Source organism: Tachypleus tridentatus, chromosome 13 (assembly GCF_004210375.1).
Source record: "Tachypleus tridentatus isolate NWPU-2018 chromosome 13, ASM421037v1, whole genome shotgun sequence".
NCBI classification, from domain to species: domain Eukaryota; kingdom Metazoa; phylum Arthropoda; class Merostomata; order Xiphosura; family Limulidae; genus Tachypleus; species Tachypleus tridentatus.
Genome location: NC_134837.1, coordinates 144440921 through 144457437, shown reverse-complemented (window position 1 = coordinate 144457437; position 16517 = coordinate 144440921). Strand labels below are relative to the sequence as shown.

The 16517-nt window shown below is 33.4% G+C and overlaps 1 protein-coding gene across 1 annotated transcript; it reads left to right on the top strand.

Moving 5' to 3' along the window:
- Positions 1-6927: 6927 nt before the first annotated feature.
- Ttc19 (tetratricopeptide repeat domain 19) lies at positions 6928-14153 on the top strand. Its single transcript, XM_076477231.1, has 2 exons — positions 6928-7354; positions 12674-14153. The coding sequence occupies exons 1-2, from the start codon at positions 6978-6980 to the stop codon at positions 13605-13607; spliced, it is 1311 nt and encodes a 436-aa protein (XP_076333346.1). The 5' UTR covers positions 6928-6977; the 3' UTR covers positions 13608-14153.
- The last annotated feature ends 2364 nt before the right edge of the window (positions 14154-16517 follow it).

The window sequence follows — 16517 nt, the reverse complement described above, 5'->3', positions numbered from 1 at the left end:
TGTTTTTTTTCCATGTTGTATTTGTGATACAATTGCTCCATTCCAAATTCATTGTCATCTCTACCTAAAATAAATATTTCCTTCATAAGTCACTGTGCCACTATTGTCAGTATTTTAATTAATAACTCCATCTCATTATACAATTTACCACTGACCTCATTTGTCTGATCAATGGTCAATAACAGTTGTTAATTTAAAATTTTCTACTTTTAAAAGCTCTAATTTTAAACCATATTGAACTGGCATCTTGATTCAAGTTTAATTCCAAAAGGTTACTGTTAAAACACCACTAATAATTAACATAAAGATCTACCCCATCTCCTCTTTGAAAAACAATCTACTGGTATCAAATATTTCAAAATAATTCATAATAACAATGTTCTCCAAATTCAATCAAGTTTTAGTAATTGCCATTGGATTATGATTATCTATCTTCATTCTTGTTCCCAATATTTCAAATTAACACCAAATAACAGCAACTAAGCTTATACTTTACATTTCTTGAGTAAAACCTCAGATGGAACTACAAAAATTATCAGTATTAATATTAAAATCAAGCAACAACCCTGTATGATTATGAAAGTTTCAAATAACTTATAAAAAGTGAAGATTTCATAAACTAATGACTAAAGTCTGAGTAAAAACTAGTACTCGGTGGTAACAGTAGTGTAATTACATTGTGTTAATTAATATTGTGTTACCCTAATTAACCACGTAATTGCATTATGCACAGTAAACTGTACTGTACTCCGTAGTGTATTCAATATGTAGTATTAGTATAAAAGCTATAATTTAGAGACAAAAGTATGACTTGAGCTACTAAAGTGAAGAATATCTTGAAATGTTAGTGTTAATATCCAACTTATCTCTGCATTATTTTGGCCTTTTGTCTTAAAATATTATTACTAATATTATTCTATTCTTTTCACAGATGAAATATCCACATGGCTCACTGACATACAAAGATGTACAAAAATTAATATGCAAAAGGCCTAAACGTAACAGGTTGTGTTGTACTATAACTTATCCCACTTACTTTTATTTTGCCTATATAATAATATATTATAAGAAAAACTAACCCAAAACATAGAAAAGCTTTCTCCTATGGCAACGACTTAATCCACGATAAACAAATCATAGTGCCCTCTTTCTTTAGATATTTCTCATAAAAGCCGACCAGCAATTTGGAAAAATATTTTATTCCTCAATCTTTATTTCCTTTAACATATAATGTTTGATTTGATACAGCACTTATATAATGCAAAACCACAGACTCTTAAAACGAACATTCTAAGTAGTGATAAAGAGTTTTAATTTAAATCAATTTGTGTATTTGCTCTTGTGAACATGATTGTGATTTTGAAGCGTGGATTAAAGCGACCACATTGTCTCTTTTGTTTTGTTTTTTGTTTTGGAATTTCGCACAAAGCTACTCGAGGGCTATCTGTGCTAGCCGTCCCTAATTTAGCAGTGTAAGACTAGAGGGAAGGCAGCTAGTCATCACCACCCACCGCCAACTCTTGGGCTACTCTTTTACCAATGAATAATGGGATTGTCCGTAACATTATAACGCCCCCACGGCTGGGAGGGCGAGCATGTTTAGCGAGACGCGGGCACGAACCCGCGACCCTCGGATTACGAGTCGTGCGCCTTACGTGCTTGGCCATGCCGGGCCACCACATTGTCAACCTTTATATATGCAAAAATATTTTCTCAACCCAAACGAGCCGTTTTTGCATATATATTTCTATACAAGTGGGTTTTCTCGACATCACTGATTGTCAACCTTTATAGTTTCAACGTGGAACTGTGTATCCTTATTTTTAAGATATAAATTTAATATTTGTAATAATGCTAATCGTCGATTTTTCTTTAGCATGAAATGTTGGGATTTCCATCATATATAAATTATATATATATATTAATTTTAATGAAAATAATTGTTTTTTTTCCATGTTGTATTTGTGATACAATTGCTCCATTCCAAATTCATTGTCATCTCTACCTAAAATAAATATTTCCTTCATAAGTCACTGTGCCACTATAGAAGTAGAAGTCAGTTTCTTCTGAAGTCTTTTGATTTCTTGTTCACTATCAGAACACTAACAAACTTGGACTCCGTGGCCCTTTTATTAAGTACACCTATCTAGTACAAAGTAGAACCCCCTTTTGCTTCTAGAACAGCCTGAATTCTTCGCGTCACGGATTTAACAAGGTGCTGGAAACATTTCGTTGGAATTTTGGTCCCATGCTGACTCGATAGCATCATGCAGTTCCTGCAGATTTGTCGGACACACATTCATGCTGCGAACTTCCCGTTCCACCTCATCTCAAAGTTGCTCGATTGGATTGAGATTTAGGGAATGTGCAGGCCATTGGAATACATTGAAGTCACTGTCATGTTCGTGGAACAAGCTTCAGATGATGCGTGCTTTTGACATGGTGCATTATCCTGAAAACTGGTAGACTGGGGCCATAAAGGGATGCACATGTTTAGCAACAATGCTCAGGCATGCTGTGGCATTCTTATCATGCTCAAATAGTGTTAAGGGGTCTAATGTGTGCCAAAATAACATTCCCTCACCGTTACATAATCATCATAATCCTGCACCATTGACACAAGGCAGGTTGGATCCATGAATTCATGTTCACTCCAAATTCTGATCCTACCATCTACATGTCGCATCAGAAATCAAGATTCGTCAGACCAAACAATGTTTTCCCAATCTTCAATCGTCCACTTTTGGTGATTCCGTGTCTGCTGTGGCCTCATATTCCTGTTCTTAGCTGACAGGAGTGGAACCCGGCGTAGTCTTTTGCTGCTGTAGCCCATTCTCTTCAAGGTTCGACGTGTTGTGTGTTCAGAAATGTCCTTCTACACACCACTGTTATAAAGAGTGATTATTTGATATTTGTGTCGTTTCTGTCAGCTTGAACAAGTCTGACCATTATTCTCTGACCTCTCTTATTAATAAGGTGTTTTCGCCCACAGAACTACCGCTCAATGGATGTTTTCTTGTTTTGTTTTTGCACCATTTTCTGTAAACTATAAGACTAGTGCTTGAAAATCCCAGGAGGTCAGCAGTTTCTGAGATGCTGGAACTACTACGTCTGGCACAAACAATCATTTCACGGTCAAAGTCGCTTAGATCACGCGTCTTTTCCATTCTAATGTTTGATAAAACAACAAGTAAACCTATTGATCATATTCGCATGTTTAAAATATTGAGTTGAAGCCATATAAATTGCTGTTTGGCTATTTGCGTTAAAGATCAGGTGCACTTAATAAAGTGGATATAGAGTGTATAGCCCTCCGCTAGTATAGTGGTAAGTCTATGGATTTATAACGCTAAAATGGTCTTTATGTCTATTATTATGCCATCCAACTAAGCGAGTTTGACAATCGAGGGTAGTTCAGACATAGCACACACTTCATTAATTGATGAAATGTAATAGGAATATTACATAATCGAATTAATAACGCAACAAATAGACTAAATATTTCTTCTCTCTAATTGCTTTGTTGATTTGCACTTTCCAATATTCATTCTTAAGTTACAATATTAGCAAACATTTCGTTTCAGATATAGCGTCATAAATAAGTATAATAAATTTTTGGAAGTGCGGAGGCATCCTTATCAGTAATTTTGTCCACCTTCTGGTAGGTCACACAGAACTTTATGGATCTACTTTTTCCTAAGTACAAAAGTTAATGCTTAAGAGCTAGTACTTGCTTCTATGAACCTCTTCCCCTCATAACTTCCACTGTTTTGAAAGCCTCAACCTATCGGCAAGGGTAAGTCATCTGACTATATTTTGCAAGATATTACTTTTCTGGAGTAAGCCATGAGCTCCACTCTAAAAGGTGTCTTGATATCCCGTGAAAAAAAAATTATGCAATCTTCTAGAACTTATCGTTTGTAAGGCTTTCACAGTTCAAGTCATGCAGCTCTTATAAGTGAGGTTTTACGAGGTAAGCTGTCCTTAAGTAAGGGTTTGGTATTTAATTTACTACATCTTTCCTCAAAGGTAACTACTTCTAATGTTCTTTGATGTGAACGTACAACTATACAGCCTCACATCCTACGATGTATCATCCAGATTTGACTTGAATTTTATGTTTTATTATGTTCTCAGTCCTAATGCGACGTCTTTGTTTTTCAGATTTATGATAGCTCTACTAACCATTATAATATCAAGAAATGTTGCAGTGTTTGGTTTTATTGCATCCCAGACATTAGATGTACATTTATTCCTAAAACGTTCTGATGTGAGAATGTCATTTTTTGGTGGTACAATTACTATTGTCGTTGTTGTCATGATGTAGTAATTATAATACAAAGGGATTTTCTAGGCTTATACTCTGAAGTTATTTGAGGTTGGTCAATCTAACCTCACATCTTTGTTTTTTCATGACGGCCCGAGGTGGCCAGGTGGTTTAGGCACTCGACTCGTAATCCGAGGGTCGCGGGTTCGAATCTCCGTCATACCAAACATGCTCGCCCTTTCAGCTGTGAGGACGTTATAATGTCACGGTCAACCGCACTCTTCATTAGTATAAAAGTAGCCCAACAATTGGCGGTGGGTGGTGATGACTAGCTGCGTTCCCTCTAGTCTTACACTGCAGAATAAGGGACGGCTAGCACAGATAGTCCTCGTGTCGCTTTGCGCGAAATTCAAAACAAACCAAAGCTAAAAGAATCTTTCATGACGTCCTTCTCAGTGGGTACTTTTCTTCAATATTAATTACCCACAATTATGAGATATGAAAATTTTTCTACAGAAAAAATAACTATTGCTGCGACCTTCAAAATACAGTTTGTTCAATTAATTTTTTCATAGAAAACTGGAGCAGACATCGTTATTTTGCTGAGAATAGCACAGTATGTAGCAGTGAACACGTCTCATTTGAGATAAATACAGCACTGTTTTGGATCTCAAAAAGCCATTGATACAGCTTTCTTCTTATTACATAACTTTAGTTTTATTTAAAATAGAAAACGACTGCCTTTCGGATGATAATAACGTATTGAAGAAATAAAACATGCAAGCAAGTTAGAATAGTGTGTGAGTGATTTCTTACAGCATAGCCACATCGGGCTATCTGCTGAGCCCACTAATGGGAATGGAATCTCTGATTTTAGCGTTGTAAATCTGTAGATATACCGCTGTACTAGCGAGGGTAGTGAGTTAGAATAGTATGAAAATGTTGTATAATTGAAATAAGTAATCACCATGTAGGTGGTGCTTTTGTATGTCTTACTAAAGAAATCACATCAGCAGTTTTGCTTTTAATATGAAAATTGTAATCTAATCGTTACGTTAATATATTTCATAATAAAATACGCATAAAACAATTATGACTGAGAGTCGGACGCAAAGCCCTATATTATAAAATATTTATACAGACATGTTATGCTTAACGTCTAAGGAAGAAAATAAGATCCTACGTGTCCTCTAGACTATCAAAAATCAAAATATTATCTCTGAGACGACTTTTCTACAAATTACCACGTTTGGTACCAAACACGGCATTCTTTGTGGCTTACCCAAGGTACACAAAACTGGATACCCTCTCCGCCCTATTCTCTCAGCTGTAGGCTTTTGTAGTTATAATCTGTCTAAATTTATCATTCCTATCCTTAAACCCTTCACCTTTAACGAAGTTACGATTACTAGTTATTTTATCTTTGCTTCTGAAGTCTCTAAAATTCCCTCTGCCGATTAATACTTGTGGCCAGTTTTGATATTAATCTCTATATATCAATATTCACCTGAATGAAACTTTAAATTTAATCGTGAACCTTCTCTTTCCCACAAACACTGAACAGACAGCATCTTTGGATTTAGCCGCACACAATTCCTGGAACTTTGTGTACTCTTCACTAATTTAAACCATTTCTTCTGTAATAACGTCACGTATGACCAGGTAGATGGAATCGCAATGGGATCCTCTATGGGTGTCTACGATAGCCAATAGTTTTTTATGCTATAGTGAAGGCCCGGCATGGCCAAGCGTGTTAAGGCGTGCGACTCATAATCTGAGAGTCGCGGGTTCGCATCCCCGTCGCGCCAAACATGCTCGCCCTTTCAGCCGTGGGGGCGTTATAATGTGACGGTCAATCCCATTATTCGTTAGTAAAAGAGTAGCCCAATAGTTGGCGGTGGGTGGTGATGACTAGATGCCTTCCCTCTAGTCTTACACTACTAAATTAGGGACGGCTAGCACAGATAGCCCTCGAGTAGCTTTGTACGAAATTCAAAAAACAAACAAACAAACTATAGTGAATTAAATGGCTAGAAAACCGCACACGTGAATTGAAACCTGTCCTTTACAAACGTTGTATTGGTGACACTTTCTGTTTCGTCAATCAAGCTACCTTTCCAAGAAGTTTTGAATAAAATGACTCTTTACCGTGTAGTGACTGTAAGGTCACGTACATCGGTAAAACGAAACGACACTGAAAACTAGAGTCTATGAACATTTAGGAGTATATAAGAGAAACAACCTCCTGCTACTTATGTGGTTACAATATGACATATAACAATTTTTCTATCGTAATCTCAGGATCTTCGGACTTTGAACTGTATATTAAAAAAAGTATACTCATAGCTAAAGACCACCCTACCCTTAATGATTCATGAAGCTCTTTAGACCTAAAGTTGTTCTAAATGTTCATATGTAACTCAGCTGGTGTGTTATCTATCTATCTATATATATATATAAACATTGTTTTATCCATCCTATTACAGCTTTTTCTAATAACTAAATAAATTAGTGATGTGTTATAACTGTAGTAATAATCATCTTTGTAACATAATTTTCAGATTTCGCTGGTGATGGAATAAGTTATTCTGGAACGTTCAAACGTGTAAATAAAATGTGTTTGATCACTTTTCATCACCTTCGTTGTTTGTATATTGCAAAATACTTACCACTGTTGAGCCGAACGCGAAATATAATTATATATGAAGTTATGGCGTATAGTATTGCTTGGAAGGCGTGGCCTTTGTTGAATTTAAGTCATATTAATAGTCATATTTCAAGGTTTTACGGTACAATTTTTAATATAAATTTAATAAGAAGAGAGAAGTTAATACACTTATCAATTCTTCAACGACTAACTAAGGTTAACAGGAATCTTGCTAAAATAAGTAATAGTACTGCTACTGGTAGTAGTAGCAACGTTATAACATGTACTAGTACTACAAATAGTAGTAGACTGCATAATACTGTTTTAAAAAAACAAAACGAAAGTAGCAACGATATTCTAAACATTGAAGTGAGAAATGTTAATTTTGTATGCCATTCATTTTATTCCAGTGCTCAAGAAAATTATCCTGGAACAAGAGGGTAAGTCTTAATTGTTATAACTAAACTTTATAAACGTCTCAAAACTCCCAAAATAAAACTGAAAGGATACAAGATAAACAGAAGAAAAACATTTCAATTTAACATGATATTTATCATAAATTTGAGGTCTATTATAATACTTAGTTCTAATAACTTCAATGTATATCAACACCACATGAAGGTTACAAATTTTCAGTTCCTAATAACAAAAGTGCAAAAATTCAGCATAATTTGTTTACTGAAACATAATGTTTAAAGAGAAAACTAAATTAGGGACAAATGACCTAGGTTTAGGAAATTTAAAAATTAAATTGAGATATAAGTTTGAAGAATTACAGAACTGAAGGAATGTTAAGGATTTGGTTAGAAAGTAAGAATATTGAAAAATTCTTTTTGAAACCAGCGTGTTGATAATGTTAAAACTGATAGCAGGAATAATTTTTTAAGTAAGTTATAGGAATGCAAGATGTTAAAGTTCAGGATTAGGCTCTTAGATTGAGAATTGTTTTAAATGCTGATGGAATAAATTTTGTTGAACATTATGAGATGGTTGAGCTTTTAAGTTTTTTCTTTTGTTTGTTGTGTTGTAAGAGAAAATATTACCAATATTCCTGGTCTTGATGAGAATTATATGGAAAATATTACAATTGCACCAAATTTAGATTTATTAATACCAAAATATTTAGGAATAACAAAGGACTTCTTCGTCCATCTAGGCTGCCCCGTCATCTAAAATAAACTAAAACTAGTAGACAAATTAAATCCACCAAACCAGCTCATATAGTTAACAAGCTTTCACTTAATTTCAATTAAATTTACTGCCTACAGATGTTCTGAAGGCAACCTGTTCTAAAATCAACCACCCTATTAAAAGTAGAGTGGCTACAAGTACAAAACCAGGTTTGCTTCACAGAGGGTGTAATCAATTACATTAAAAATAATAATAATACAGATTTAAGAAATTTAAATTGACTGGTTTGACAGGAGAGCTAAAAGATTTTAAAATACCAAGAGAGTTGGTGAAACAGGAAATTAGGACATCAAAAAGGATGTATGAAACAAAATTGGTTGAAAGTGTGAAAATTAATGGTAAAGGTTTCTTTATACATATTAGGGATAAAAAAATACCAGTATGGGGTGAGGACATTTGAAGGATGATAAAGGAAAGCATGTATCTGATTGTTATGAGATGGCTGTGTTATTAAATTTTGCTTTTTCTTCAGTTTTTACTCATGAAAATTTAAGCAGTATTCCACATCTTGAACAGTTGATAAATGGAAACAAAGCTAAACAAGGTGATCACATTAATTTGGAGGCTTGTAGGGAAAGCAACCAGGAAGTTCAAAGGATGATAAGGCTCCTACACCAGATATGTCCCCAAGAATTGAACATGTGAGCCCCTTTGCTATGATTTCTTATAAGCCTTTAAATATTGGACAGGTGCAAAAGGATTGGAAATTGGCTAATGTTACTCCTCTTTTAAGGGAAGTGGTAAAAATTGTCCCTGTAATTATTGGCCCATTAGTCTTATATCGGTTGTGGGAAATGTTTTGGAGCACCTGATGAAAGATGCTTTACAAAGTCATTTATCAAAGTTTAGAATTTTATTGGATATTCAACATGGTTTTACTAAGACAAAATCTTTGACATTCTTTGAAAAAGGTAGTAGATTTGGTGTACTTGGATTTTCATAAAGCATTGGAATAGGTGCCACATAAAAGTCTTGTAAATGCATATACATATAGGAGTGGAGGATGAGTTAGCTAATTGGACAGAAGAGTTGATGGATAGAAGAAACTAGTCGGCTGTTATAAACGGAGTTCAGTAAAACTGGATTAAAGTCACAAGTGAGATACCTAATGATTCAGTTTAGGATCTTTATGCTTTTTTAAATTACAACAATGATGCAAATGAAGGAATGGTTAATAAATTACTTACACTTGCTGATGATATTAAGATCTTGCTGTCTATGAGGAAGAGGATGCTGCTTTAGAAAGGAATTTACATTATTTAGTGAGTAAGTTGAGTAAGTGACTGATGGGTTTTAATTATAATAAATGCAAAATAATGCATCAGGGTTATCATAAGTTGAAATATAAATTGAAAGGGAATAACCTCAATAATGTCATAAAAGAAAGGGTTCTTGGTGCAGTGGTTTATCAGTTTCTTAAACCACCCAAGTAGCATGTTGTTGTTGGTGGTGGGTGAAATTGGATTTTAGATCGTATCTATAAAAATACTGAATCCAAGTCTAATGAAGTTATTATTTCATTGTATAGGTTGCTGGTTAGGCCAACTTTGGGGTATTGTGTTCAGTCTACATCTCCTTATCTTAGGATGGCATTGAAGTTTTGGAAAAGTTGGAAGGATACAAGAATAGAGCTTGGGAAGGAGGGGTTGTCATTACAAGGAGAGGTTTCTTTTGGAAAACAAGGAGTTTGAGGGATATGATTGATGTGTTTAAGATTGTTAAGGGAATTGATAGTGTTAATGCATCATCTCTTTTTATACTAATGGTGAGAATGGTAGGACTAGGGGACACAGATATAAATTTTCGGAAGGGTGGAAGCTGTCCTCAGCTAAAACAATTTTATTTTTCAAATAGGCTGGTTGGCCTATGGAATTAGTTGCCTTCAAATGTGGAGGCAGTAAATTTAAGTGAGTTTAAAAGAAAATGTGATAGCTATATGAATTGTAAAGGCTAGTTTTACATTTTTCTTTTTTAATTTATTTATCTAATAGTTTTAGTTTTTCTTAAAGGATGGGACAGCTGAAATAGACCAACAGATCCCTTGTTGTCCATAAACATTGTGTTATGTTACATACACCAAAAATTATTACAAAAGATTAACTTGATGTAGATATATGATGTGGTATTAATATTGAAATCAGCAATCGAAATATTACATTCCCATATTATCAAGGAATTTAAATTTGCTTGAGGAATTTCATCTTTCTTAGTTGGTTTTGCTGATTGGAAATGTGTGGTCCATTCATATTCTTCTACTTTTGACAAATGAAAATAAACATATTACATAGATTACATATAAAAAAAAAAACAATTCATGAAGAAATGCAAAAAATGTAATTTTTCTGATAACTTTTCCTTGAGTGAATGTAATTTTATTTCATCATTTCCATTCTTGAAAATGTATAAAAAAATGTTTCTAAAAAGTTTTCAAAATAATTTTCACAAGTACAAATATGACTTAAATGCCTTATTTCTTTATGATTGCAGACACAATTGTTGCTAATATCTTTCACCATAAACTTAAATTTAGGGACAAATGGATCTGTAATAAAGATAGCTAAACTGATTGAACTTAATAGCTTATACTTTGACATAGTGTTTTCTAAATTTTAAAGATGTATTATGTGAATCAGTTAATATTTTTGGTAATTCTTATGACAATGGAAAATTGCATTGCATCTGTGAAAAGGAAGACATTATAGCGATCTTTAAGGAAAACCATGGGACAGGAAATACCTGAATAAAATATATTGAACAGTTTTACATGTCTGTTCATTTTAAATCTGTATATTAAATTATTGGAAATGAAGGGCCATTTAGTTCATCTAGGATATTTTGCTTCCCAACTCTTTGAGAGAAACAGAAAACTAATCACTATATCCAACTCTGATTCCCTAAATATTTCTCAACTTTACCTCTATCTTAAATTTACCCTTGTGAAGTTGTAACCTCTATCACTGTAGATAGCAGTTTATTTTAGAGATTAACACTCTACATGTATTGGAGAAATAAAAGTGACTTTTAATGGAATTCTCTCAAATCCATAAGTTATTACTTCATTATCATTTTAACTTTTTGCAGTTTTTTCCAAGCTCTTAGTTACTGGTTAAGTGAGTAACTTTTATGATGAATAATGTATAGTATTTGTGTTTATCTGGGGTTTAGTGTAACCTTTGACAAAGTGAATGCCATAAATTATTTATTCAACAACCTGAACATATCATAAAATTACTTATTAATTTTTTTAAAACTAAAACTAAACAAATCAAACTAGTTAACTGTTAGGTGTTAAATAGACATATAAAGCAGAATTACTGTGAGCTTAATTGAAAAATAAAAGAAAAAGAGATAAACAAATAATATAGAAAGCAAAGTGATAATTCTACTATATACTAAAATCACTTATCCATCCCTAATGTTCTTGTCACAAGTGTTTGGAACTTAAAACTAGTGGTGACCCACATATTTTGTTCTTTTTTATTTACTGTGCTACTTTTTTAAGCCATAAGATTTCATTTGCTAACAGAATAAGACCTGTAGAATTGTTTAGGAAACAACCTTTTTGCAGCACATTTAAAACATGCTCATTAATTTAGGACTAACTTATAAACAATGTTAGATTTTAGTCAGATTTTGTGCTGAAGTCAAACAGATGCATAGTTTATATGTTTATTTGTATGATTACATTATGATGGGTTATGTTTTGAAAATTTAACCATATTTAAATCATTGACTTATTTTTATTTCATAAAATTAGATCAATACCTTGAATGAAATATTAAACATGAAGATATACATGTGGTCCTGGAAATGTAAGCTCAATACATAATGAACAGTATTAAGTAATCAGATTTTAGTGTTGAAAACAGAAAGGGTAGAATAAAATCGTTACTGAGTGGTGATTTCAGAAAACAGATCCTTTGTTGCAACCATATCCAGTTAATAATTGTTCATTAAAATATACTTATTAAAATTTGATGGATGATAATAAAACTCATAATCCTTAATGTAATGCAAAATGTAACTGCCACCTAAACTTTTGTAATATTTGACCTATTACATTGGTCTGCAATGGTTTTATTGTCTTGAAATTTTTACATGTTTTACAGTACTTCCTTTTAGCTTAATCCAAAAACGATATCCATTTTATCCATCATCTGCAGATTTCTCACAAAACATCATGTGTACTTTTACATCAATGAATTGTTTTAATTGAAATCTGGTCACATTTTGTTATGCTTTTCTTAAAATGTTGACAACCACTGGCTATAAATTTCTCTGGACTAATAGTGATATGATAGTCTTATCAATCATCCTAAAATCTAAACATAATGATAAAATATTTTTACTCTGGTAAATGAAATAATAATCTGATCTGATGATTTTCCTTCCCAAAAATCCTTGTGATAGAAAAAGAGTAATATTTTCAAAATATGCACAGCTGTAAAAATCTATTATTAAGACCAAAAGAACTTCTATGAAGTTTTAAATTTGCAGACCTGTGTTATTTTTATAATACATTTTTATATTAAATAGAAAGAAACTAAATATGAATTTTCTTATTCAAGTTTTTTTAGAAGATATGCTCTCTTTGCTGGAATATTGGGAATTCTTGGTTTCCAGAAAGATGAAGAAAAAGAAGAAGTACTTATCTCTACAATCAAGCGTGGTATTCTTTCTATTCAGAAAGGAGACTTGAATACTGCAGAGCAGATCCTCCATGTTGCCCTTAAAATTGCTGAAGATGAAATGAATCTACAGGGTATTACCTATATATATGATTTACTTGCTAACATTGCCTTTGAAAAACAAGAATATCAAATAGCAGAAGCACTCTTTGTTGAAGTAATGAAACGAATGATTGCATCTGGGACTCCAAAAGACGATAATGCAATTTTGGAAATGTCGTTGAAACTTTCAACCATATACAGTGAGCAAAAACTTGATAAAAAAGCAGAAGAAGGATTTCGTTACTGTTTTCAAGTACTGAACAAAAAAATCCAATCTATTGATTTAGAAAAAGTGGATTTTTTCACAGAAATAGAACAGGATGATATTGTTTTATGGGCCATGAGCTGTGATTGGTATGCTCGTCATTCAATGTCTAAAGGGGATCTGAAAAATGCACAGCAACTTTATGAAAAAGCCTTAGCAGTTTCTGAAAAGGTCAATGGACCTTTTCACCCAAAAACTTTAATTTTAATGAATGATCTTGGAAGTGTTGCCAGTATGAGGAAAGACTTTGATGTGGCCATCAGTTATTTAAATCAAGCAATAGATAGAGGTGCAGTACAAGAAAGCTCGGATCTACCATCTTTCTACTGTAACTTGGGAGTTACACTTATGCAGAAAGGAGATCTTCAAAATGCATTTAAAACATGTGACAAAGGGTTTCAGTTAGCTAGAAGATTAAAAAATAAAGTTGCTCTAAGTGAAGCCAAAAAATGTATAGAAGAAGTTAAAAAATTAAGAATACCAAATTTTAAAACATCAGAGCATTAAAATAAATATAATAAAACCAGGATAACACATATATTAAAGTGTTTTGTTCTGCAAGTTATTTTAACTGTTTTGAAAGTCTCTTTCAAAGTTAAAAAAGAAAAGGAAGCTATGAGGACATAAATATATTCATTTTTGAAAGTATCAAAGTCATGTCCAGGTGCATTTCTCATTTTAAAGTTAGAATGTTTAAATAATATATTTATTGATACTGACTGATCACACAGCTTAATTCATATAAAACATCATTATTATCATCCTTAATATATATATTTCAATGTTATTTATTTTGTGATTACATTTATTTGTGAAAAATATTCCACTGAAAACCTAAACATTTGAATGGCTGTATATGTAAAACTTAATAATAATTTCAATTGAGAAGTTAAAAATTCAAGGAGCCCTCTGATCATAATCTAGTGTTTAAACTTTTATTTAAAAATGTGTCAGAAATTGAATCTTTAAGGGTGTTTCCTAAAAACACCTCTTACTGAATTTCCATATGTATATTTCCTAAATAAATAAAAATTGGAATATTTATGATATATTAACAATATTTCCTTGATTACTCTAACTGTAAGTGACCAAAATATTGCTTATACTACAAGGTTATTCAAAAGACACATCACATTTGTGGGCTTACAGAAAGTGGTGAACCGTAACATAACAAATATTCTATACGTATGTATTTTCAACAAACTATGAAGCAAAGATCTGTTTTTTGTCTTGTTTCTTGGCAGTCATAAGTGCTCAGAAAGTATGGAATGCAAATTCATTTCAACATGTTATATCAGTTTCTCATTCCTCTTTTGAAATTAACTGCTGATGTACTAGGGACTTTCTGGCAACCTAATTTTTCCTAACTGTATATCTTGCATGTATGGTGTAACATACCTAATGTTGGTTATTAGAGAACTCAACTACCTTGCATATTTTGGGAACACTACAGTGTGTCTGCACTCACTAGAGAATCATTCATCAGATCACTTCTTGTACAAAAGCTGAGGGATGTGGAGAACAGCCAACTGACTGTTCTTCAATTGCATCATGACAAATTGTGGTGTAGTTAAGGTTGACAAACTTAGCAAGTGTACACGCACTTTATTGTCTGCACTTCTAGTTATCCAACCCATCACACTTGAGGATGTTAGGGTAGAATAGATGCTTCCTACACACCAAAATTTGTGCTCAGGAAAGTTGTACTTCTGTAGTACTACAATCATAGCTTCTCTGGTCATGTGAAGTTTGTCAGCCAGTTCAATGATACATGATCTGAACTTCCTATAATACAGATAGTGGTGATAACATTTGGCAAATGCTCAAAACAATCCTAGGTCTGTTTTCATCATCCAGTTATCTGATTCAATTTGCTATTAGCCAGGAGCAAGATGTAGTTTATTGAACCAAAGGTGTTATCTGTCATATCCAAACATTATTTTTACGCAGCAGTTAAAAGGTATTTATGAACGCTATTTTTCTTCTAATCTGCCTAAAGTCCACAATAAACCTTGACATTCCTTTCCAAAAACCTGAATTTCATATAAGCTTGTATTATTCGTTTTTTTAGCATGTACTTAATTTCAGTACTGACAACATCCCTAATGATCCACAGAAGTATTTGTTACAATTATTTCATTAAGTGGGTGTCTTGTGTATACGCATGTTTTTTATTGTAATTTAGTCAAATTGGCAATCTGGTCACATAAACACATCAGAAAATTCCTTAAAAACTTGTATCTTAATTCTCTATTCATATCCCACTGGTGAATATGATTGCTGCTCACATCCTGATGCAGGGCAAGGTTGAATAAGGTCCTTACAGGTATAATTCACTGTAGATGTAACTTTGTATTTGTATATTATTAAAGCCACTTACAATGTAACATGAAGCAAGTTGATCATCATAACATTAGGTACAATTTGATTGCTGCCCTTCTGCTTGATCTAACTCAGGTTCCACTGGTTTAAACATTCCAGGGTAGCTACAGCCACAGATGTCATAAATTTTCTGCATTTATTGTGACATTATTCAGAATTATAATTGTATCCTGTTGCTCTGCTTTGCAGCAAAATACTGGAATTAATTAATCTAGCAACAAAGTAAGATATTCATCCTCTATACCTTTGGAATCTTGCTGTATAGGTGATACAACTGCAATAGCTGGGCCAAGCAAGCCTTGTTGTATAACTTGGAATCATGATGGCTGCATTATTATTCCTTGCAGTATCTACTGCAATGGATGTTTTGGTTGAACATTAGGACTGTCACAAACCTCAGGAGTGGTTTTGGAATAGACTCCACAGTTGCTATTGATACATATGCATATTTCTTCTGGCATTTTGATTTATAAAGATGTTTACCCCAGACTGTACACTCACAAACTGACATGAAAAAACAGACAGGGATTGCTACATGCCCCTAATGACCTGTGTATTGTGGGCCACTGGATCAGTCTACCTTTTAAAATAAGGTGTCATTGGTAACCATCTGCACTATATCCAGTGTAGCATTCCTCCAGACCCTTCAATGCACTGTTTCCTAACATCTAGTTGAGTATGGAAATCTTTGCCACTTATCAGTTCCTAAATGGTGTGGTGGTGGACCATGAAGAGTTCCTCCTGAGTGTGAGTTAAGAACACTGACTGTGTGTACTAAGTCTCACTCAGTTGACACTAAGATGGTGATGTTCTGCCAGCATTGACTCTCATTCCACTGTGGACCTAATATATTATTTCAGAAGCTGTCAGGTGATACATTCTGCCAGCATGCAATTTTTCCTACTAGTTGTTGGTTTGTGATGGATGTGGTGAAGGCTGGAGCTGGACCAGGAACATAAGTCTTAACTTGTTTGGCCAGATACCCACCTCCTATGGTGGACTAGACATTACATTCCCAAAGTTGCCTAATAATGG